The sequence below is a fragment of the Liolophura sinensis genome, chromosome 7 (genome assembly GCF_032854445.1).
Source record: "Liolophura sinensis isolate JHLJ2023 chromosome 7, CUHK_Ljap_v2, whole genome shotgun sequence".
In the NCBI taxonomy this organism is placed as follows: domain Eukaryota; kingdom Metazoa; phylum Mollusca; class Polyplacophora; order Chitonida; family Chitonidae; genus Liolophura; species Liolophura sinensis.
In genome coordinates this window covers 44,302,425-44,327,683 of record NC_088301.1, presented here as the reverse complement: position 1 = coordinate 44,327,683, position 25,259 = coordinate 44,302,425, and the positions used below count along the sequence as shown (strand labels likewise).

Here is a 25,259-nt window from a genome sequence, read left to right as displayed (position 1 = left end):
TTAAGTGTCACAAATTTAAGCACCACAAATTCATGCAAATTTAACGCAAAGTGAAGTTCACTGCTAAAACAAGAAACACATACCTTTGAAAATCTGTGGCTAGGTAATCAACTAGCACTTCTGTAAATTTGTCTCCACCATGGTCATCATCTGAGACAGTTGACACAATCTGGTAAATCCCATTTGATACCCGCACAACGGAGGCATCTATGCTCACCCTCCCACTCTGTATACAAGGACGTTGCTGCAACAAATCAAACATCGATGATGTTTATGGGGCTATGTTATTTGTTAACCAAAAGTGAAAAATTAAACATGATCAACTTTCAAGTCTTGGAAAATTTCAAGTTGCAGCTACTTTGTGAATGGATTATTGTTAAGAAATGGCGTAGGCGTGGCCACATATACTCAAATCTGTAAAGCTCAGTAACACAAGCCGACTTAAGAAAACTAAAAATTGTGGCAACATGACTAACCTAAACAAATAAAATGAATCTTGGCCAACTACATGCAACTCTACCCTTTTTTTTGAACAAAATGACTGTGACTTTATTACATGTCCTGCAAAGACCCCATTTTATGACAAACAATAATAAATTCTTCAGTTGTCCTTTCCTTTAAATGGACCATCTCCCTATACAGCAACATTATAAATGCATTGAAGAGCATATGTATATCTTACTTGTCTTCATGAATATCAGCCTGGCCGATGTCATAAGCTAGTGTAGCAGCTGCTGGTTCACTGACAACTCTCAACACATTAAACCCAGCACTAGTGGCAGCTTCACTGAAATGGACAACAAATAAAAGATCAAACATAGCAAGTATTTATTCATATACAAATGCCTTTTTCAATTCAAAACTAAAAGTACCTTAAATTATATGTTAATTCGATTCTGTGAAACAGGATGTTTGCATTTACAATACATGCACCTGGAATATATCTAAACACACGTCTAATACATAGTAAGCATCATTATACAGTCTACTAAAGAAATAACTGTGCCCCTTGTAAACTGACTTAATCATCAAGTTCAAAAACAACAAGAAAGTTATAAAAATATTGTTATATTCTTTATACTAATGTTCATATGATGTCCACAAATAGCCAGAAGTATGTCTAGAAGTACATGTATATCAAACTGACCTGACTGCCCGCTTTTGATCTGCACTAAAGCTTACAGGAACAGTCAAAACTGCATCCTGTATACCTTTTCCACCATGACTCTGTGCAGTCTCTGAAAACAATGGCAAAAAATCAGTTTGTTGCAGAAATCATTGTTTCCAAGCCTGTTTATCATGACATTTTGACTTGGCACTGTTGCTTATCTTAATATCCAGTGATATATGGACACAACATAAACAATTTCCCAAACCAATATTTGGAAAACAAATATACTATGGAATAATCAGAAAGGAATTTGGAACAATGCAATTTTAACACAATAGCAAGCTCCTACAATTACCAAAGATCAGTAGTGCCAAAGAGCCTTTCACTTATAAAGAAGAAAAAAATATTTCTCACCCAACATTTTTCTATATATAGCTTCAGTGATAAGCCCTGGATTAACTGACTTGGATGATCCCTTGAAGTCCACTTGAAAGTGAGGAGAAAGCCATTCTGATCAATAACCTATAATAAAGGCAAAGAATAAACATGAAGTATACATGAAGTACAAATACTGAATGTCGGAGATACTCTGGTTTTGTTCACAACAGGCATGCTATAGGTGGATGTACTGTCATTTGAACTCATTAGTGAGTCCACGTGTTAACATTTATTAATTATGACTTCAAGAGTTTTGGAGATATAACATTTATACAAGGTAAAATTGAACCCTGACCTTAAAATGCAGGCTATTTGCACTGACGTAATCTACATTCAGTGCGTGGAGCCAACCTGTGATTCCATGTAAGAAGTTCCATCAAACTACTTAGTAGTTTTGGATATATGAATGTGTATACAGCAAGCCAAACAGAAAAGACGGTAAATCGTCCCTAAAATATTGTCTGACCTCCTTCATTATATGTTGGGTTTCTTCCCCACTCAAGAAGACACAAACAAATTTATCAACCTGATACGTATAATTATGTGATTTGGAAAAATATTCACTCCACTTTCTGACGATTAAAAATCATTTTAAAATCCATTAACTTTTCAACACAAACTATGAATCACCAGAGTGTCCCTTTACCTTAGCTGTACTTTTGGCAATATAATCCTTGACAGCAGGATCTGAAATCTTCCGTCCCACTATCTTCTTCACATTAGATTACAGTGTTTTGTGCATTTCTAATCAATCCTTGTTTAGCAGCCGCTCCGACAGCCTACACACAACAGAAGTATATATTACTTTCGTACATATTATTACGATCCATAGTTTGCCTGTGTTGGGAGAAAGGGAGATCCTTCCCCCCTAAAATCAGGCACAGTGTTAGCAGACATAGACACACATACAGGCTGTTCAAATACTTGCACCCTGCTGTGTTTTTCAAGAGTGTACCAAATGGAAATATCCCAATGTAATCACTTTCAACTAGGTATCTAATAAACTAAACACACATTTCTATTACATACATGTACAACGCACCTATCACTTCAACATAAATGTACATTCAAAATGATTCATTCTGTGATTCTTAAAAGCAGCCGGAAACCACAAGAGCTATACAGTCTCAGAACTATTTAGTCCATGGGTTACTGTACAGTAAATACAACATTACATTTCAAATACAAGCACTCTTATACACACAGGCTTGGAGAAAGAGAAACGAACACAGAAAGAGAAATGAACAGTCAGACTGGACAAGGACAATCTGATGGCTGAATGAATGAGAGAATTTATAACTATTTTCATGAACTAAGAGAAAGCCTAGATGTATTGACCACATTCCAGGGTGAAGACCAGCTTGGCTTACTTGATCCTGGTCTGTGAATGCAACATGCAGGGGGTGACTCGATCTCCGAGGTCATTCGCAACAACATCAGTTTTTCCATCCTAGGGAGAGAAAAAAATATACAACTAAGTCATGTTCCTTTGATATCTATACGTCTGCCTGCTGATAAATCATTAGCTTAAGTCCAGAAAAGAATTGGCTTGTCCTGTAACCTGACTGTATCTTGGACTGTTACCTTCCTAACACCCACCTTGGAAAAAGTAGCTTGATTTGTCCATAAAGATTTTCAAATGAGGCACCTGTTAAAAATATATACATGTGTCTACAGGCTGTGGCGAAATAAGCCAAACATTCCAGAATAATGTTTTGACTGTTTAAGTTTTGAGTTCAAATTCCTAACCTTTGTCACTAAAGGTTAAAATAAATATCCTACTGTATCATGTGACTTGTCAAATATGTTCTGCAATTTTGTTTGACACTCATTAAATATAACAATCATCTGCCTAACCATATTTTTGAGGCATAAATGACACCTGACCGCTTTCCTCTTGGGACTTCTTAATTTTATTTATTTATTTGATTGATGTTTTACGCCATACTCAAGAATATTTCACTTATACTACAGCACCCAGCATTATGGTGGGAGGACACTAGACAGAGCCCAGGAGAAACCCACGACCATCTGCAGGTTGCTGACAGACCTTCCAACATAGGGCAGGAGAGGAAGCCTGCATGAACTGGACTTGAACTCACAGCAACCGTACTGGTGAGAGACTCCTGGGTCATTACGCTGTGCTAGTGCACTAACCAACTGAGCCACGGAGGCCCCCTCTTAATGTTAAAAACACTCTGCTCCTCAATTCTCTCCAGTGATCTAAATACTTTTTTGTGAAGCTTTTTTTTCAAATGCCCATATTACAGTAAATGTAATTAAAATAGTTGGCAGACTGTGACACTTTTGACAAGTCACATGGTGTAACAGAACTTTCATTGGGAAAGACATTAAAAAAATGTGCTCAGCCATCAGGGTTCAGATGACAAACAGAATTTTCCTGAAATGAAGACCACAGTTTATAGTTTTAGAATGGCTTATATTTTCTCTTGTTAATTCTTCCCCAAACTCACCTTTGGCCCTAGATAGTCATGGTGTGCTATTTAGTATTTAAACAGGAAGTACTAGTTTGACAAATATGTAACACTGAGCTGTAAATTAAGTTATCATTTACTAAGACGAGAAGTCCATTACCAAGAAGTATGCAACTTCCCTACAGCTAGTCTCCACGGCATATTACACATGTTACCTCATCTGTAGAAGCTCGCGGCACCTGGTGGAGAAATATGCCAACCTCTTGGGTCGAAATTATGAACAGAATCATGTAAAATCTAACTGCAAATGGCTGCTACAAGAACTGGCCACACCTTGAAACCAAAACAATTTTGATAATCATTGTTGGTATGCAGTTATAAACACATTTTTCCTCAAACGCTAGCTGCAAGTGTAAAGTGCATGGAGACTAGCCATAGGGAAGTTGCATACTGTAATAGACTTCTGCTAATACATGTTCAACATGGTCATCTTGATAGCCCTCTCTTTTCACACTGTATGATTAACACCAGTCAATTTACCAGAAACATGAAGCAAATTCTTTCGTACAATATGGTATACCCAATACTATGAAGCAATATTAAATTTATTCTAATATTTCATCACTTTAATTTAATGTCTGTACACATTAGATCAACTTTTGGTGAAATAAAGAACATTCAGAGTCAAAAATGAACTATGAACTGAGGTAGGTGCCCCATTCCACATATCCAGCCCATCATTTTTTTAAATTTGGTCCTTGTTTAGGTAACAACTGTGACATTTTGTGTTTTAAATGTCTAATTACATGCTTCTCTCTGTTTGGTGGGGTAGGGGAGGCTAGACTGGTTTCTTGTACATTCTTTCTCATGCCCTCTGTATGCAGGGAGCTTCCCTTTGTTCTAAACAATATTCCTTGCTTGGTGGCTATGTTTGAATGAACTCTCCCGGGTCAGTGGCCCTATGTAAGTTCTGGTGTTGTGTTTTCTGTTCAGGCACTAGACACATGGTAAACAGAAACAATGCAAAATGTATTAATGAATGCACTGATCTGACAGGCCACGATATCCGAAAGGGAAGTAGTCCAAGAACCAGCATTTCAATAAAAAAAATTTCTGTTCTGACTGTTTACCACGGGCACTGGACTTTTGGTGTTACGACTTCAGTGGTACTTTCTGCTCTTTTCTGTGTTTGGAATGTGAAATACAACCACTAGAAAGGGACAGTTAATTTGTAAAGACTAGAAAGATTGAGGGAAAAGATTGTTGATGTAAGTTGCACAGATTAGCCTAGGCCATCATTGTGTGTTGTTGTTGTAATTCCCGAGCGGAAAAGCCGGCGTTTCACGTGAATACTTTTGTTTTTAACAATCAAGTGAAAATACTAAATGTGTCCATATATAGATTGGTTTTCTTGCAGTATACAAATTTTGTATGGTTATCTGAAAAGCCCCACTGCTAGTTTTCACCTTATAAACCGCTAAGCAGGCAGAAGTGCAACCAAAGTGAACGCCGAAGGCAGCTGACATCTTGGGATCTCGAAACATCCCGTTCGCACTAAGCTGAACGAGATCGCACTGTCAAATTGCCGTCGACCAATCAGAATGTGCCAAATGGACATCCGGATTGAGTACACGTGTAAGAGACAGCTGATGTGTGTTCTGTGATGTTATTCTTCATACTTAAGATTCGTGACGTGAAAACACGCAGGGTCTATAGGGAATAACACGTGTACTTTATACCAAATTGAAAGTATTTAGTGGGACAAGCGCATCAAATAGATCAACGCGAATTTTAAAGTAGACAAAGTGTGAGCTGAAAGTTTCGTTGAGGAAGAAGGCGTGCTTGTGTACTTGTTAAAAAGTTACCGGTGGTACTTATTAGTTGAGATCTTTCCTGTCCAGTTGTCTTTTTATCTTACCAGAAGAACTTCAATAAGCCAGCATGAATCCAACGCACATTTGCCTGGCCTTAGCGTCAGTAATATTGGGCATATTATCCACAGTCACCGAGGCAAAACTGAAGGAAGGAGACTGTGAAGGTAAAGTAGGATACAAGTACAGTGCTCAGTTTCGCAGTATTACGAAGTGCATGGATAATTCTGATTTTAAACTGAGGGTAAAACAAATTCCTGTTAGTCAAGACACATTGAATTTATTGGTACTTACTCAATGATTACACTTGTCATGAATAAGTACATAGCCTGCATTACTAACAGTTCTGTCTTAGCAAAGAATATGGTCTCAAAAAAATCCTTCTTGACAACTTCACGGACGTGAAGGAAAGATTAATTTTCAATTGTCTACCTTGAGTATCTTTTATTTTGGGGCCTACATAGCCAAGGGGTTAGCACGCCAGCATGGCGCAATGACCCAGGAGCCTCCCACCAATACAGTCACAGTGAGTTTATGTCCATGCAGCTCATGCTGCCTTCCTCACGTGGGAAAGTCCTGTCAACAAACTGCAGATGGTCATGGGTTTCCCCAAGCTCTGCCAGGTTTTCTTCCACCATAATGCTGGGTGCCGTCGTATGAGCAAAATATTTTTGAGTACGATGTAAAACACCAATCAAATAAATAAGCCCATTTATATTTCACTACCATAAGGCGTAGATAAGTTTATTTTTAGTATTTATCTATAAAGCTCTGCTTTTTGAAAGAACTTATGGGACATATAGAACAAAAGTCCCCATAATGCAGTCGATGTGAGTTCATGTTCAGCATATGCTGGCTTCCTCTCCAGTTGTACTTGCTAATGTCTGCCAGCAACCTGAAGGTGGTGGTTTCCTCCCATCATACTGCTCATAAAGCACTGATCAAATTAAATAAAGAGTACAGTGTTGTGGAATTAAATTCCTTTTTTTCATTCACAGTTTGCCTGAGTGTAGTACAGAGATTTTCTGACAGCCTGGATTCGGATATCAAGTCCAATGCAGACAAAATAGAAAAACAATTTAAAAAGTTTTGTAAAACAGTGAAAGGAAGAGATGAGCGATTTGTAAGTATAATTTGAAATTTTCCATTTCATGTAAACATAGTGTTTGCAAATGTTGTTTGTCGGATTTTTTGTTCTGTTGTCATAAATGCACTCAGATATAGTTCTAACAGTATTTGCAATTAAAACTTGTTCACTTGTTCAATATTCCTCTTAGTCCCAGAGCCCACTGAAATCTGGAAAAGTATGAAGTCTGGAAAACCAAATTCTGGTTCTCATGTTATGATTTGAAACTGAGGTCTTGGATTGCTCTGATCTTATTGGATTTGGTTTTCTATTTCACAACCTCCTCATAAATGGTCATATTTGAGAGGGGATGCTTCAACTGAATCTAACTATCCTCTGTGTAAAAATCCCAGAAATATAAATTTAATTTAAAATGTGCCAGGACAGCTTTTTTACATTTTTTATAACATCTGTTATTTACTGGATAGAGTTTTTCAGTTTCCATTTTTTAAGAAGTAGAAAACTTGTCACATACATATATGTATGCATTTATATATTTTACATGTGACAATGTGAAACTTAACTTATAACATTTGTTGCAGTGTTATTATCTTGGAGGCGTTGATACATCAGCAACATACATAGTGAAAGAGTTGGCTAAGCCGATAAGCTGGGGGGCTCCAAAGGAACTTGTCTGTGAAAAGTTGAAGTCAAAAGATCCATCTATTTGTGATCTTAAATATGGTGAGTAAATATTCAGCCTACGTCTGAAAATTGTCACATGCAAAACATGTTGGTTTCAGTGAAGGTGTATTGTCAACTATTCTTTGCTCATAGAGCAGATCACTGAGTGTTAGACTGTCAATGGAAATTTGTTAATAGACCGAAAATTTTAATAGAGTAAAGGAATTGATGTGTCATGCTCTTAAATATATTTAATAAGTTACAAGTGTGAGATTCATGGTAATATTCAAGTACGTGTTATTCACTTCTTTGTTAAGTGGATTTGATTCGGTGTGCACATGGCACATGAAAACAATTTATCTTGCAAGGGGACGCTTTAGGCTTTCATAAAACGCAAGTGGCATTAGAATTCAAACCTTTTGATTTTCTGTGAATTAAGATGTAAAAGGTATTGCTCGCATGCGTCTGTGTAAATGGCAAGGCATTAAGTTTCAAGTGCTAGCTACCACATTATATTGGAAAAGTGTTAATAGCTTTCCATGAAGTGTGATACATGTATCTGTAATTCAAAGACTGAGGTGTGGATTTATTTATTTATTACCGTTTAGATATAGCACAAATGGACATGTATTACTAATTTCAAGACAAAGTTAGTGATATTTTGGAAACGATCTGTTTGAAGCAGTGTTGCTATTGGTAGTTATGAATGGATGTCATGATATAATATATAGTGGCCTGATTTTTTAGTTAAGTTATACAAGGAAACGTATGATTATCTCAAGGAGGTGCAGATATTAAATAAATTGTTCTTGTTTTTCAGAAAAATCTATTGACTTGACAAAAGTGAACCTGAAGAAACTGAAGGTCAAAGAACTGAAGAAAATTTTGTCAGACTGGGGTGAGGACAATGCTTGCAAAGGATGCGCAGAGAAAAGTGATTTCATCAAAGTAATTGAAGACCTTATGCCTAAGTATGCTCCTGAAGCTGCAAAATCTAGAAAAAATGTAGAATTATGAGGAGGGTATTTGTCTAGATTGTATAAATTAATTCAATTTAAATAGGTTACATTTCAGTTTGGAATCTAGATCAGTCGGTTTTGCAGAGTTAAACCTGAGTTTATATCTATGAATAGTGTTTTCTTTCATTTATTTATATTTCATCAATCTAATTTTGTACAATAGTGTCTTCTCTTGTGATCATTTTATGTCTGAAATCATTTTGCTGTTCGTATATTTTCAAAGGTTTTGTAACTTTTGTGTTTTCCGGCTGATATGGAAGCCCTGGTTTGACCTTAGTGCTGGCCAGAGCTGTTTTCCTTTGATATTTCCGGAATGTAAACTTGTTTAACCAGGGTCTTGTGAATATGGCTGATCTTTCAAATGTACATATCTGTCATTTGTACCCGTTTCATCCTGTTCATGTTATTGTGCATTTTGTGTCATTGTTAGTTCATTACAGATTCATCGGAAATGAGAGATTGTGTGTAACGTCAGTTTATGTGACCACAAACTTTATGGTTTAACACAAAGAGGTAGATATATCACAATTACTGTGCTGACTAGAACAACTTGAATTGTGCTATGTACAGTTGTATACTATCATCTACACTTCTTTTCAACTCAATATTCCATTTTAGATGAGTATGTTCGAAATGAATTGAAATGGTTGAATGTGAGAATGCTGGGATTTAAAAACTTGGTTGTATATATTTTGTTGGGTGTGATTTAGTTTTATTGTTTAAATAAAACCTTAAAAATCAGGCAACCATACCCTGTTGTTAGCTTTTATTTTACATACGTATGTATATAAGTTTTATAAATGAACATCGCCAGATTGGAAAGACGGTACTAGTATTGTAAATGACTATGCCCTTCGCCATGGCCTTGATGCGAGAAATCTGTAAAGATGTAAAACCTCATGTTGGATGGTTTCCTCCCCTTTTTTGAGCCTCCGTGGCTCAGTCGGTTACCGCGCTAGCACAGCGTAGTGACCCAGAAGCCTCTCACCAATGCGGTCGCTGTGAGTTCAAGACCAGCTCATGCTGGCATCCTCTCCGGCCGTACGTGGGAAGGTCTGCCAGCAACCTGCGGATGGTCGTGGGTTTCCGCCGGGCTCTGCCCGGTTTCCACCCACCATAATGCTGGCCGCCGTCGTATAAGTGAAATATTCTTGAGTACGTCGTAAAACACCAATCAATCCAATCCAATCCCCTTTTTTAACTATGTTCCAGGTAGATTATTGTAGACCAAACTGGAATGAGCGAAGAGCTTAACCTAATTCTTCTCAAATTTGGGACAGATAATAGTAGTGTTCAAAGTAAAATATAACATTTCTTTACTAGCCTTTTGGAAAGTAAAAATAAGAGTATTTTGTTCATTAGATGGTCTATCCATCTGAGGAAAGAAAATCAATATTCCTGCTAGAATTACATATTTAAGGAGAAGCATGGTATTGTGATGCCAGGTACAAAGATGTCTGTTGCTGTCAGTTTACAAGGAATGACATTAAAAATATATCAACTTCAAAAAACTTTGTTTGATATCAAACTCAGTTAGGTGATTAGAGCTACAGTAAGATATAACCCACTGACAGAGAAAGTATACCCGCTTCCACAGGAATTTTTTTTTTGTCAAAGCTTACAATATCTGCATGTAACGCACTAGAAAGTTCGTCAGTAACTTGTCAAAGGTTATTAGTCTATCATGGTCACTAATGTTGACTCTTATCATTAATACTGTCTGCCATTGTATCAGTGAACAATTTTAAGTATTGCTTGCCGTCAAAGCATGGCTATTTTGGCGTCAAAGCGTACAAGGCCATCATTTGTACTAGTATTGCTTGCTGATGAAGCATACAAAATCATCTTGCATACAAAGGCATTGTCAACCGTCAAAGTATAGATTATGCACTACTTTCTTTCCACGCATATATACAAGTAGCTGCGAAGGATATAAGATCTTAATATCTATGTTTCTCTATTCTTGCAGGTTCCATTTATGGTTTTCATGATTTTTTTATTATTATTACGGTGGACTTTTTGGTCATACTGAACAGACTAAAGCAAAGTGAGGTGACCGATTCTTTTAAATCTTTGCTCGAACGGTCAGATTTTCAAATTAAATACAGTTACAGATGTGGTAAAAGCACGACATGTTTAGGAGCTGAAATATTCAGCGATGTCACTGCTTCAGCTTGATTATATGGCCTAACGAGTCTACCATAGAACCACAATCTTTAGCATTTTATTCACTGTAAAAAGGAAAAACACGAATGAAAAACATGTTATGAATCTGCTTGAGATGGCGTTTTGGATGATGAGTACTTTATTGAAGGGTGATCTTTTCTTTTAACAGAGACATTGCTCTTTGAAGAAAAAAAAACGAAAAAAAAAAAACAGTTATTTCCATTGTTAGAATTTTAAAAGTGATAGCTGTAAGGCCTGGGTTATGCTGCAGCAAGGTGGCGTATAACTCATGATCGGTACCACAGGAGCTATTTACATGTATGCCTGAATCTCTGATGAAACTATAAGCCATGTTGATTAAACATGTCCTCGACTAACTGTCTCTTTGAGGAGCATACAGAGTGGCCAAGGACTGGTTGAGTGTGAATGTTGGGGTCCTGAAGGTTATAGCATACTTGTTTGGCTTACGGCTCATCATATGGGGCTTTCCTGGACATCAGCTTTGCCCAGAATTGATAAAGCCTTTTACCACAAAGCGTGTAAATGCAAAATGATACAGCGCCCAACATAGACTGGCTTACATCACTTATACAATACCTGAGACAATCAACGGCCTTTCTGTATTCAAATATGGGAACTGTTAAACTACCTTATATCTGCCGTGGATCAGGTAAAACTGTCAAATTTACAAATGGCCAGAGAATTTAGTTCCTTATTACTTTCTCGTTTCTTCCAGTTAAAAAAAAAATCTCAGGAAGGGATAAACTACTCAGTAAATAGAAGGAAACTTAACATAGGACAGAATAATAGGCATATAAGTGGACTATATAGGCTTTATTCAAAATATTGTATTTCCGCCTTAGCCACGGAACGACGAAGAAATCGAACGAGCCCTTTCTCTTCCGAAAGTTCTTTGAGTAACTTAACAGTCGGGACTTGACCTTTAGGTGGTAAATATTCAAAAAGATTCACTCCGGATAGTTGTGTGTGGGGAAGCCACATCGATTCCACTGCATCGTGGATGTTTTCAAAAAGTTCCAAGACACATGCTTTTAATGGCTTCCTCTGCCAGCCTGGATAAAAGTCGATTTCGCTTTCAATCATTTGGAAGAGACATGTTTTCAGTTGGTATGAGGAAATTAATGACAGTCTCTTGTCTTGTTGTGCTACGGCTTTGGCAATTTTGAGCGCCATTTTGCGACGTCCTGCATCGGCATTCGTTACTCTGTCAAAAAGCTTCTTTTCGTCTCTGTGGTAATCATATCGCCAATATATTGCAGGGATAACGTCGGCATCGAAATCATACGGTTTGGCAACGAGATACAGCTGTTTACATGTAATGGCTATTGTTGGTATGACGTGTATGCGAAACTTTTGCCCAACATCCAATACCAAATCCAGTGATCCCGAAGAAAGCTGAGAGAGATCAACGCTTAGGCCAGGAATTTTCATGTCCCGAGTGGCTTGCCGTAGCATTCTGTGGAACACCTGATACACTTTAGTTGCTGACAAATGTACCGACGTCTTCGCTCGGATCGGGGAATACACATCTTTGGCGTCTGGTAGCTTGTCCGGAAGGGCTAAAGTTGCGTAACCGTTCCCCATGTCTTTCTTACGAAAAGAGGCACTAAATATAAGCGGAACTAAGAAGTCAATATCGGTTCCAGGTAGAATGGCCGTTTTGTCCAACATTGCCCCGACTAGAACAGGCTCTCTGTTTGAAGGTACAACGGTATGAGAGTATTTTGTCAAGCGCATGACTTTAATCATCCGGAAGAGTATGTCTTTAGCTTGTAAAACCATTTTTTGTACTTTACCAGATTGTGGTTCTACATGCGTCTCCCGGAAAACCTCCAGAAGGTTGTCCAGATTTGTGTTGGGAAGTATCTGCGTCTTTTCGGTGTACACACTAGGTAAGAAGAATCCATCAGCAGGCTTGAAATGTTTAGGTTTGTCCACCTGATTTTCTGCCAGCGGAGATGTTACGTTGTTCTTTACAATGTCTGGAAATTGTATCTTCATTTTGGGCCTGCCTTTGCCCATGTCCATTCTTTCATGTTGAAATGGAATTTCAATTAGATTCCGTGTGAGTCTGTTGTGCGCACACTTGCAATGCAATTTTTGATAGGCTGTAGCATTTGGGGTGCTTTCGGCATGCTCAAACAGTAGCTTTACCTTCTTTGGTCTAAGGTTAAGTGTTCAGAACTATATTGAGTGATCCCATGCGGTGAAATGCGTCAGGTAACTTAACTTTCAACAATACATCCGCCATCTTGAGCCTTAAAGACCATAATCCGATATATTGGACGGTGACCTCTTTGGATAAATAGGGCCTATATACGTCTGTATACCGTATAATGCTTTCACGCCACGGTTCTCTCATCTGTGCTTCATGCTCACAGAGCTAGCTTGTCAGATCCCAGTCATGCCAATACGGCGATTTCGCTGAAGATTTTCACTTTGGTCTTAAGAGCAAATGTAGAATGAGCCTAACTATACGTAACACGTAAATACTGGTGGTATTGCCTTGGCCTTGTATGACCCTGAATCCTCTTGAATAAAGTAAGACTTACTTTTAATAAAACCGCAATCAGTTTTATTTCATTTGAGATTTCTTAACATTTCTTGAGAATGTCATATATATACATTTATTTTATCAACGCATAAGGTGTATCACAAACCTGATGCTTTCTTATATCTCAATCTCGTATGCACACTTGCTGGTACTGCCTGTATTTTTAGATATAAATTTCATACATGCCAGAACGCATTTTATTTGGTAACTAACTTGGGGTAATCATTGTTTCAATGGACCCATCCTTATAGTACTCAAGCAAAGGACACACCCAAATATTTAGACGTTAGTGTCGTAAAATGATTGAAAGCCAACAGCACACTCCTTTGCGCAAAACCAACAAAGAAAAAACACAATTTTATCATAAACACTCCGGGCTAATACAATTCGGGTACGTACATATGTTTATGTATTGAAATTTATTATGTGTTAAACATTAAATAGCATTTTGATTCATATATAGACCACAACCTTTGAACTGACTACAGGCTGCATGCGACTTCTTTGAAAGAACTTGCATTTATCCGCCAAAAAAATGCGGTTCAATAACTGTGATATATATATAACTGTGAAATACACATATTTATACAGTACGTATTATGTGGGGAAATATCTTCAAATATCTGATGAAAAGTGATGCTATCTAATTTATAGATAGAGGTGTAACAATTATATTTTCGTTCTTTGGCATAACTTGACTAGAAAGGATGTTAATGTTGAAAATTGGCTTAGATCCATCGGATTACATCAGACCCATCAGCACACGGCATCAGTTTAGACAACTATGGGGCGCTAAAACAGACATGAATAGGCCTACTAGAATTTTCACATGGGAAATCTGCTTTCAAAGTGGGATACTTTAATACGGTGTGATTTTGAGCCAGTGAGAAAGTTCAAATGTTAGAAATCATGATAAGTAATATCGGCCCATTCGGCAGGTCACAAGTGGACTTTCATCTCAGTATCTGGTGTCACCACCATATGTCACCCATAAGGTCCTTTTTTGGGGCGGTGGGAGGGTATAGATTAATTATCGGGTATTGGGGAATGAGCTAGCTATCTGCAGATAGCATTTTTTCCTCAATGAACATTTATATCCGTTTTCACATGCCTAAAAGTAAATATTTTCTGGAATGAATTGACGAGATACTTACATATCTGTACGCAGTTCATCTATCACGTTCACTTACATGTGCCACCTCAAAATGTGAGTTTCACACAAAGGTAAACTTATGTTGATTATAATGATATTGAGTGTTAATTATTAACGAGATCTTACCTTCAATTCAAATACAAATTCAACTCGAATACTCACATACATATCGTTGGGACTTTATTAATATGTATTTTTATACATGAAGTTACAATATATACAACTGACAATGTGTCATAAAGTTGCTGTCATCCTTTTCAGTTCGCGAATAAATTTTTGGAATTATTTAGAGGGATTGTTTTTAATAGGTTCCTTTTGATTCCGGTAAACGTACTAGAAGTCTGTGTATTATTATGTCCCATGCTGGAAATTGTAGAGGTCAACCATAACAATGAAGTCCATGGACATGAAGTAGTATTACTTTTTACATCGGCCCACTGAGCTAACCTCGGACAAAGCCTTGAGCAAGTTGAGGCTGTTCTCAGAAAGATTGTCACCCCAGTCTCTTACGGATATATCTATGATGATGGCCTTTGTGGCTTCTTGTCCTGCCAACATTCGTTGGCCAGTGGCGATAAAGAGAAATAAATTTCGCAGAGCCCAGACATCGGCTTTCACGGCGTTATATGGCTGTTTCTTCAGAACCTCTGGGGAACAGCAGGCACTGTGAAGGTCAAAGGTCGAACATACATCTCCGCCAACCAGCCGCGTGGCCCTGGAGAAACCAGATAGTTTCACCATGGACCATTTGTCAAACACCAAAATGCTGCCACCATGGATGTTGAGATGGGCCCAATTCTGGGAGTGGATCCAGCTAACTGCTTCGATGATCTGTCTGTAAACACTGTTCCTTTCCACAAGACTGAGAAAGTTTTTACATTCTGCCATCACGTTGTCCATGCTTCCAAACGGCGCGTAGTCGAGCGCAAGACTAAAGCGTGTCCCCACCTGTAGAGTATCGATCAAGGTGACTACATTTGAGTGCTTCAAGCACTTTAGTGCCCGAACCTCGGATATAAGCCTTTTTCGGGCCACACGGCTGCAGTCTGACCTAAGACACTTCATATAAACTCGTTTGTTCGTCTTTCTACACAACATCAGGAAGGAATTAACATTGGCGTTAGCTCGCATCAACTTCAGGGCTTTGAAGTTTGACTTAACTGCACAAGTTAGCGATGTCCAAACCACCAGTTCTGGCATAGCTACAACTTTGGGATGTGGCTTTCTTAGGTAGTAGACAAGGCAAGAACCTGAAATATGAAGTGTCTTTTGTTAAATCACATGAGCTGTGAGATGATTTCAATCCACGTCACAAAAACTAAATTAAAATAAGTCAAGGATTTTCCATCAAAAAGCCTTTTTGAATGTTACACTGAGTATTTGCCACTATTTAAGCATTTACATGAACTGTTATGGAATAATATCCCAACTGAGGCAAACTGACAAAAGGACATATCTGAGCGGTTATGGGTGACAATTTGCTATCACAAGTCTTCTTGTTTTACTCTATGCTGGAAGTCTTTTATTATCTCATTATATATCCTCGCTCCTCGTCGTCATACGACTGAAAAAAAAAACGATGTTAGACCCTAAGCATGCATTATATATCCTTGAAGCACCTCTAACGTTGGATGGAGTAATTGAGAACTCACCTGCCAACAACAAACAGACAACACACCCGAGTATCGTGTAGATCATGACCTTGTCCATGTTGTCTGCAATACACCATAAGGTTTGTGTCATTCACATTAGTCTACTGGGCCACCCTGTCATCTTAACTGCTTACAATTGTATATATAATGTACGTAATTATACTCATATAAACCACATTCGTCAAACCTTACACTCACGAAAATGAAGAATTTGTAACATGCACACATTCTCTTTCTGTTTGGTAAGCAATACTTTTATCACGAAAAGCAAGTTCTATACAGACAATAATTAAGCCATAAATTATTTGTTCCATCATGAGTAGGTACGTAGGCATACAGTTTAAAATATTTAACCTACCGTTGTCTTCGGAGACACCACAATTGCAGGGTTCATCGAAATCAACGAACTCTTCGTCGTCCCAAATATTATCGTACAGCCCGATCAGTGAATCTTCCAGTCTTGATGCAGCTGCGCAGTCATCGTAAAGGCACGAGTCCGACGGTTTTCGCCCCACCAACTGGTGCATCCTATCAAAGGCTGATGTCGCCATTTCTGGAACGGCCTCCAACCAAAGACTGATCTTAGCTGCGGTCTTGCGAAGAGTCAGAATCTCATAGGTACCTTCCCCGAGCTGGCAAATGAGGCTATGTTGGCTTTCTGCCGATTGACCTCTGAAATTCATTAAATAAATTATGACATAAAAAATATTCCGTTAAGGACATTAAACTACAACCACCATAATGCTCGACGTCGTAGTATAAGTGAAATATTCTTAGTGCGACGTAAAACACTAATCAAAAAATAAACCAACAACCAAATAAATAAACCAACTAGCAAATAAATTAAACCCCAAAAATTAAAATACATTTATAAAATGTATATAAATCACTGAACTGGATTGAGTTTGGTTATACATCTATATGTATACATAAATACAATTTTGTATAAAGACATATATAACCACACTGTGCATTATATGTTATACCTACTAGTGCATATTAACATTTTTCTCCGCTCCCTATATGAAAGCATGTCCTCAATGGGTAGAACTTTAAATTGGAATATATGCTAAAGATACGTGTGTTTCATTTGAATAACGAGCACAATATATAGGCCTATGTAAAATAACGGTGCTGTGGCAGCAATCATTAGTCATAACACCGGCTTCATGGAGTTGTAAAACATCATATTACCATATTAAACCCAATCACATGACTGAACACAGAACAATGGCATCGACTTTGATTTATCAAGGTCCGCGACGCATTCAATGTACTTAGGCATTTCATCTGTGTTGCATGATGCATATATCCAACTTCATCGATGAAGACTGACCATAGTAAGACTAATGTTTGAATCCATATTGTGTAATGTTCGAAATAATTCACTACCAGCCCTGTGACATGTAAGCATCCTCTGCAGTTCTACAAATATCATCACTTTTATTGCCTACCTAGAGGGTCTGGGGCATGTCCCGTACATAGTAGTTCATGCATAGAGAACAAAAGAATAGCTCAATACCGACGTTTTCTCTGCTAGAAAGCATGTCGAAACAGAATTTAGTATAGCCTCGTCATATCTGTTTGAACGTGCCCCTGTCTTCAGTTGGAGTACACACCTGTCATAGCTATACCTTAAGAAGGCCAACCATTCAGAGAACCCGGGAGTGTCATCTGGGCAAACTTTATAACGTGTCTCATAGACAGCTTGGATTCCGGTGCACACGAGACTCTCAGACTTCTGGGGTGCCTGAGGACCCCCCAAGGTAGCTGGCCATCGAAAAGGCCTCTCCTCTTTCCTGTCTTGGCACCTGCATCATGACGTTAAAATTAAAACATGAGCGATTACCGTATATTCACAGATGTGAAGTGTGACGGTTTTAAAGTGTTTTATTTCAGAGTGTATGCAGCATACAGAATTTTTTGTGAACATTTATGAATTCTCCTGAAAAACATAAATACAAAATTTTGTTTTCACTTTTGGACATTTAAATGTCCTGTTTTTGCTTTGCTAAGTAGAGGATGGGAAATAGCCAATTTATAACCACTGATATATGTAATACTAATACTTTATTCATATATAGTTATCGGAGCAACTGAATCCAGCGCAAACAGCATTATCCATAAGGTATCGAGTTATACTGTAAATATACGAGGGGCCATACCAATGCACAAGATAGGACTTGTTAGCATGTATAGCAAATAATTATTTTCATATAACATATCAACAATTAGATCATACAGATTCCAGCCTATAGAAAAGTACAGGTAAACCAATATAACAACTATTATTAATTAACCAAAATAATCTATGTCTGATTAAGGCACACAGATACAAAAGCATTGGATATACCGATAAAATGTTAAATAAAGGCAAGTTTCTTTTTGACATGCTGTGCATCTGAACACAAGTCTAGTTCAGCAGCTCTTTTTGCATGACATGAAGTTCTATTCCACAAGGCTTTCCCTAGTATCATACAAACAAGTAAACAGAAAATAGCTGAAGTAAATCACAAAATAATGATAACTGACAGCCAAAGAGACCTAACTACTTGATGATATCGCGTAATATACTTGTTACAGAATAATCAGCTTTCTCAAAAGTGCCAAACCAGAACAACGTGGAATGGAAACTGAAAGATTTCATATCATGACATATTTTCCTTAATTCCCTCAAGGCAATGTTCAACAACACAAAAAGAAACATATAAGACATATAATCCATTTATATTTTACAGTATCGCGCGATGTCATTACACAGGATATCATACATGTACAAGCTCACGTCAAGATCCTGTAACACAGTAAAAACTGGGAGAAAAGGAGGTTTACTCCACAAAAGAGTAGCAGTTTTACCACAAGGTATCCCTATTGTTAGTGACTTACCAATCAGACACTCTATCGAAAAGGGAGATGGAGAGTATGACTGCTAAAGCAAATATAAATAGTCGTGGCGGCGAGAGTTTATATGCCATCAGTCAGCTCGGCCATTGTCTGCACCCATTGTTACGTTAACGTAGCAACGTCCAGGTGTCACGTGACGTCAGGGAGCTATTTGATTGGTTAAACATTGTAAACGCTCTTCTGTTGTCAATCAAGGGTGCTGTGCTGACGCTGGGCGTGGCTATTATGGCGGTGGCGTATTGTTGTCAAACGCCCGACAATAGACCTTTCTGAACTGTCAATCAAGAACGCACAATTGACCAATCATATTGTTGCAAATCCGTCAACCGGATGTCCCACACATTGGTTACACATGTTCAATCTTTCTGAGACGTCATTCACCGGGAATCGCATGAAATGTAACTTTTTCTCGAGCAGAGGTGGTGGGACATCGGATGTGTTGGACTCATTCATAAGACCTTGACTCCATTTCATTGAGTTTGAACGATCATTCCCCAGCTGATCATTATGACGTCGCAAGAAAGCCAGAACGATGTTACGCTAGAAACTGATACATTGTTACAATGTAGACGATGCGCTACTATCATTTTTGACGTAACAATGAATCAGGATCCCGCTTCACAATAGCGCCCCCTTTCTGGATTAAAACATATATGCCAAACATAGACGACGTCCTCAAATTTGGATTCTGTAAGGAGAAACCATTCGTCAAAACAGATACCGAGTAGTCGTGCACCAGCCGTCAAGCAAAATAAACGTTCTGTGTCAACAATCACATGCAAGACCAATTTACACAACAATGTATAACACAAACCACCAAATAACTAAGAAAGTACATTAAGTAAGAAGTTAGGACGGATTTATGCAAAGAAAAGCGGTCATCGAATTTCAATGATAATGGAAAGAATCAAGGAACGTTCCAGGTAAATTGGGTACCCCAATCTTGTACCATATACGTTAGTGCATATATAAGCTGTCGATGCTCAAAAATGTCTTTCAGTAGCGTTTACATTGCAATAGCTCATAAATCCCACGTGGCGATATTATTTAAAAGCATAAATATATAGACCCTTGAGTCGGATTAAGCGGAATTAGACACAGTAATGCGTACAACAGAACTGCTCTCACTGTAAAATTTAAGAAACTTATAATGAAGGTGGTTGGTGGAGTGTCCTTGACACACTAGTTTTTGCAGGAATAATTTGTGTCGTTGATTGAAATCGTCACACAACACACACGATCTAACTAATGCTACAGGACGAGATATATATCATGGCCTTTCGGTGTGTTGGCATACAAGAAACGATAAAATACAATGTCAGTATGGAAACTCTCTCTTTTCGAGTTGGCGTGCATGACAGGAAACACAATCCAGGTTCATGGATATAGTCAGCAAATAATAAAAGCACTATCAAGAAGAATATGGCAGATGCAAAAAACCATTTAAAGCACTGTAGAAAAACAGGTCAATTTAAAAATTAAACATTGGGTTACATACTTATTAATATTCCCCAGGCCCATAACAACACATCTCAAGATATAGACGTCACACAACACACACGATCTAACTAATGCTACATATATATATATATATATATATATATATATATATATATATATACATATATATATATATATATATATATATATATATACATAGCATTGTCCAGTAGTCTGTGTGTATACAGTGGGAAAAAAAACTCATGTGACGTGCCACCCATTGTTTCACGTCCATTTTTATACTTGGATGAAAAAGGTCCAGAAAAATCAATATTTTCATGGACATATTTATGAATGGTCCGCCGCCTGAGATTTTCTTCATGTTTAGTTTTTTGTACATGAAACTATAATTTTCTAGTTTGACTATCAGGCATACAGTCAAGAATGAAACTCATCAATGTTTAACCTTTTCTTCTGTATAACTTTAAACACGGAGTTATTCGAGTACCCAAAAGTGACTTTTCCTATATTAAGTAGAGTTACAGACATTCTTTCAACATTTTCAGAGAAGCCCTATGGGCCTGACTTTCTATCTCGAACTAACCCATATATTGTAAGGAAATGCATGATATCGGGCATCCATTACGTTATGACAGCTACAACATTTTGCATTAGGTTTTCTAGTATTACAGTTTTCACATTTGTCCTATCTGGGAATAACATAATTGTTTTATTAGTCCCGGGTTTTACCCACCGTTGTGCGAGAAACCATTGGCTTTGAATTTAAAACGACACGAGGTTCAAGTGCTGCCGTCATACCTTCTCCCTCACAATCAGTTGTTGTATACATTCATGTAGTCATCCTTGGAAGATGCCAAGTTCACTGGAGCTGAAAAATAAATTATCTAACCTTTTTCTGTTGCAAAATGCTGCCCAAGATGAAATCGGTGGATTTAAAGAGGGCTCTGAACAAAGGTGTACCTGACTATACGTAGCAGCTATTAGTTGATGGCAAGGCAACCAAAGAGTTCGCCTGCAGGAGACCGAAACATGCATAACTTTACACACAAGAGATGTGAAAGTCTTGCAATTTCTAATTTACTGTAATTAACACACATGGAGGGCATGTACGACAGACCATCCATTATTTTATTGTTCTTTACAGAAGCGCACAACCATATTTACCTTAACTTTGATTCTAAATACACAATGGTCTACGTCATGAATGGTCAACTCATCACTTTTTGAAGTACCATCATTAACATTTACAGTCACGCGGATTCAAATATATGTAAGGCCATGATCTGAACTTTGTAACTTGCAGTAATATGCACACAGGGCATCAAAGATTGGTTTGTATATTTGATTTATTTATTTGATTGGTATTTTATACCATACTGAACACTATTTCATTTATACCACAATGATAGGAGGAATCCGAGTATTGCTCCAGAGAAGATCTTCAACAATCTACAGGTTGCTGGAAGACCTTCCCACGTACAACCCAGAGGGAGCCACCAGGTACTTTAACTCGTAGCAACCACACTGTTGAGCAGCTCCTGTGTCACTGAGCCGTGCAAGGACACGGAGGCCCCATCAAAGACTGAACTTCCCCTCGTAATACTTTGCCTTACATGAATGCAAGACCTGCGATCAAAAACTTTTGATGGGGTAAGAAACCACCTTTCATAATTACCTTATCTCTGTTGTTATTCGATCACCAGCGCCCAGGATATGACACAAAATAAATCTACAATTTACTGTTACTGCACCTGTATTTTGGGGTATGATGTTGATTTTCTTCACTACAGGTCAAGATTTTACCATTTAAAGGGAAATGCTGGAAAACTGTTGACACTCAAAGAAAACTAATGCTTCAACACGTACCAATCGCCACAACTAAGTAGAAAATAGCAAGGCATCTTTAAACTGAGTATTGTCTTCGTACAACTTATATAATGTTCATCTGCAAGAACCGAAACAACACTTAATACCCCAAAAGAAGTATTTTATTTAGGAAATTAGCTCGTGTCATGGTTACAAAACAACAACTGGTTCTGTTATAATATCTTGTGAGCAGTGTATGTCCGTAAAAACTTCTTTACAGGAACTCAAATTGCAAAGCGTTCTCATCCAGTCATCAATCTTACTTCTTGCGTAATCCACGAAACGCTCTGGGACAGTAAATGAATATATAAGATGTTTGCCTGCAGAATGGTGTCCCTTGCTATGATCAGACTGTGATGTGACTGGATTCCATGTATTAGGTGGTATACTGCCCCATAATTTAAAGTTTCTCAAAGGTTCCATGGAGAGGCATTGGCCTATGTCTTCATTGTCTGACTGTTCATACCAATATATCACAGGGTAGCCCAACAGAAGTCCATATATTGTTGACACATTGGCTGCTGACAGAATGTGTGCCATATAAGACCTGCCAGCAATTACACTGGCCCTCAAGTCTGTACATATCACATCTACTGTTATTAAACTAGGTATAATCTGACCCTTGCTTTCGTCAGCAAGGCACGGTAACTGATGTTTAGCACTCACATCTATGAAAGATCCATGTGTCTTAACAAAATTCAAATATTGTTCCAGACACTGTGTATTTACTACAATGACATCAGAGTCCACACAAATGGCATATAGGTTTTTGCTAGATGTCAAATTTTCTTTGTTCAAAGACTGCAGGAGGTGTCCCATTTGTTCAACCGATAGTGATCCATAGTCAAACAAAAAGCCTGGTTTTAGACCAATATCAACACAAAGTATATCAAGGGCAATATTTGACACTTTGTGACTCATTTTTCTTCCCAAACAAGCATGAATAATCTGTTGCCATTGGCCAAAAACATCGCTGAAATTCTTTGACTTCATACTGGTCTGTCAAGTAGGGAAATCTCTACAAATAAAATAAAACACTCCAAAATAAAGATGTTACCAAGATAAACATATCCAGAAATTCACAATTTCATTAATTGCATATGAGTAAGTGGTTGATTAAATAATATACATACCATAACATTTTAGTATGTATACTACATTGTCTACAAACTAGTTGACAAATGAAAGTGTGAAAAAAGAGAAACTTCAACAGAAAATTTGACCTCAATATGAATTAAAAAAAAACATTCCAAAATGTCAAAAAGAGTGCTCACAGGACAGGGTATAATGGGATAATAAGATTATAGTTACGTTCTCAATCCCAGTATCTGTCACTGTGCAGTAGATTATCGATAGGATGGTCAGTTAAATTGGCTTTAGAGATAGTTTGACAAAACACAAAACTCTGCTGGTTTTAGGGCAAGCTTGCTGCAAAGCATGTCAAAAGAGAGGCATGTTTGCTTATTTGCATTACAAAGACTCTCTAGATCCATAAGTTAAAAAAAATGTGTTATTTATTTATTTTTTTTTAATCATGCAGGAAAAATGCCAGAACTTGACTGACAAATAAGGAGGGAAGAATTAGAAATTTAGTTTGCTGAATAATAGGTAGCCATTCAGCAACTTAGTTACAACACAGCCAGGGCCTGATCTGAGTTTCTCCACTGTGCAAGTCATACAAAAATTGCGTCCGTTATGCCAGAATGCCCATACCGGGTCCCAAACCTTTGTGATCTCAAACTTGTGACTCCCAATCCCTTTTCACGGGTTCAAATTAAATCAAAACTGCCCTGGATCAGGCCCCTGTAAACACACTACTTTAAGAGTTTGTTCCATGACAGCTTTGTTACTCCCACTATTTCTTGATTTCTCTAAAGACCTGTGCCGATAGTCACGCCATTATCACTGTGACAAAGTCCTGACGGTGCTCTGTCATCTGTATCTGAACTAGCCCCGAAACACTCCAACTCCTTTTCTTATACTCTCCTAGCGCCGTTGGAGTCTCGACACTAACAGTATTAATTTCATACTCGATGAAGATCCAGGCCGATTCTCTTTGTTATCAAACAAGTCTTGTCAAATAAAAGACAGCAACCTAAAGACTTGCTTTCTGCATCCACTGCACCACCATCATATGTCCCTACTCACTTTAGAACAGATTTATTGTGGCCATGAAGGCTTTCACAGTACATGCTCCTCGGCCGTGGTTGTCATGTCGAGCAGCTACATGTAGGCCTACGCGCAGGTCGTGCTTCATAGTTGAGCAGTAGGAAGATGGGGGCCGCAGCCACGGCCAAGGAGCGCTTGCCGTGGAAGCCTTCATGGCTATAAAACATCTATTCTTAAACGAGTTGGTGTCTTATTTGCACGAGACTTGTTCGATAAGATAGATAATTGGCCTGGAACTTCGTTGTGTGTGAACTTAACACTGTAAACGTCCATACTCCAACAACGCTAGGTCAGTATAAGAAAAGGGGTTGGAGTCTTTTGGGGCTATGTCTGAGCCAAAGCCATAGACCCCCTAGTATACATTTGTTGTTGTTGTTGTTAAATCTAGTTACGATGGACAATTTCCCTTCATCTGCCAAGAGGATGGTCATTTTGGATTTTTTCACATGCAAAGGAAATAAATTACTACCTACATAAGTATGTGATAAGAATATCCGGTAAATGCCGTAATTTACACTGTTAACTCTTTTCTCAAGCAGACGAAATTCTTCCTGCCAAAGTTTTCCGCTGCGACATCTAGCGGTGGAAAAACTCACACATATATGCGAAGTTGTTTCCCTTGATGTCTAAAGCGCGTCTAAACGACGTGACCACACACACATTCGTGTTAAAGTCTGGGACTTAAATTA

At 38.0% G+C, this 25,259-nt stretch overlaps 3 protein-coding genes across 3 annotated transcripts in view; 1 reads left to right on the top strand and 2 right to left on the bottom strand.

The window, feature by feature from the left end:
• The window catches only part of LOC135470947 (heat shock 70 kDa protein 14-like), a 13,114-nt gene extending 7,586 nt beyond the window's left edge, over nucleotides 1–5,528 (bottom strand). Inside the window, 11 exon segments of the mRNA XM_064749996.1 lie at nucleotides 84–216; nucleotides 219–244; nucleotides 683–787; nucleotides 1,148–1,238; nucleotides 1,526–1,613; nucleotides 1,616–1,633; nucleotides 2,196–2,273; nucleotides 2,275–2,328; nucleotides 2,920–2,945; nucleotides 2,948–2,999; nucleotides 5,451–5,528. Of these exon segments, the coding sequence (XP_064606066.1) occupies nucleotides 84–216; nucleotides 219–244; nucleotides 683–787; nucleotides 1,148–1,238; nucleotides 1,526–1,613; nucleotides 1,616–1,633; nucleotides 2,196–2,273; nucleotides 2,275–2,328; nucleotides 2,920–2,945; nucleotides 2,948–2,999; nucleotides 5,451–5,528 (749 nt within the window).
• Nucleotides 5,529–5,610: 82 nt separating this feature from the next.
• Nucleotides 5,611–9,369, top strand: LOC135471185 (mesencephalic astrocyte-derived neurotrophic factor homolog). The gene is made up of 4 exons (XM_064750289.1): nucleotides 5,611–6,022; nucleotides 6,854–6,978; nucleotides 7,524–7,665; nucleotides 8,426–9,369. The coding sequence occupies exons 1-4, from the start codon at nucleotides 5,926–5,928 to the stop codon at nucleotides 8,620–8,622; spliced, it is 561 nt and encodes a 186-aa protein (XP_064606359.1). The 5' UTR covers nucleotides 5,611–5,925; the 3' UTR covers nucleotides 8,623–9,369.
• Nucleotides 9,370–14,699: 5,330 nt separating this feature from the next.
• Nucleotides 14,700–25,118, bottom strand: LOC135471371 (uncharacterized). Its single transcript, XM_064750582.1, has 5 exons — nucleotides 25,044–25,118; nucleotides 17,790–17,981; nucleotides 16,529–16,842; nucleotides 16,171–16,233; nucleotides 14,700–15,768 (listed from the first exon to the last, which is right to left on the bottom strand). Coding segments are annotated over exons 1-5 (1,404 nt in total). The 5' UTR covers nucleotides 25,046–25,118; the 3' UTR covers nucleotides 14,700–14,935.
• Nucleotides 25,119–25,259: the final 141 nt, after the last annotated feature.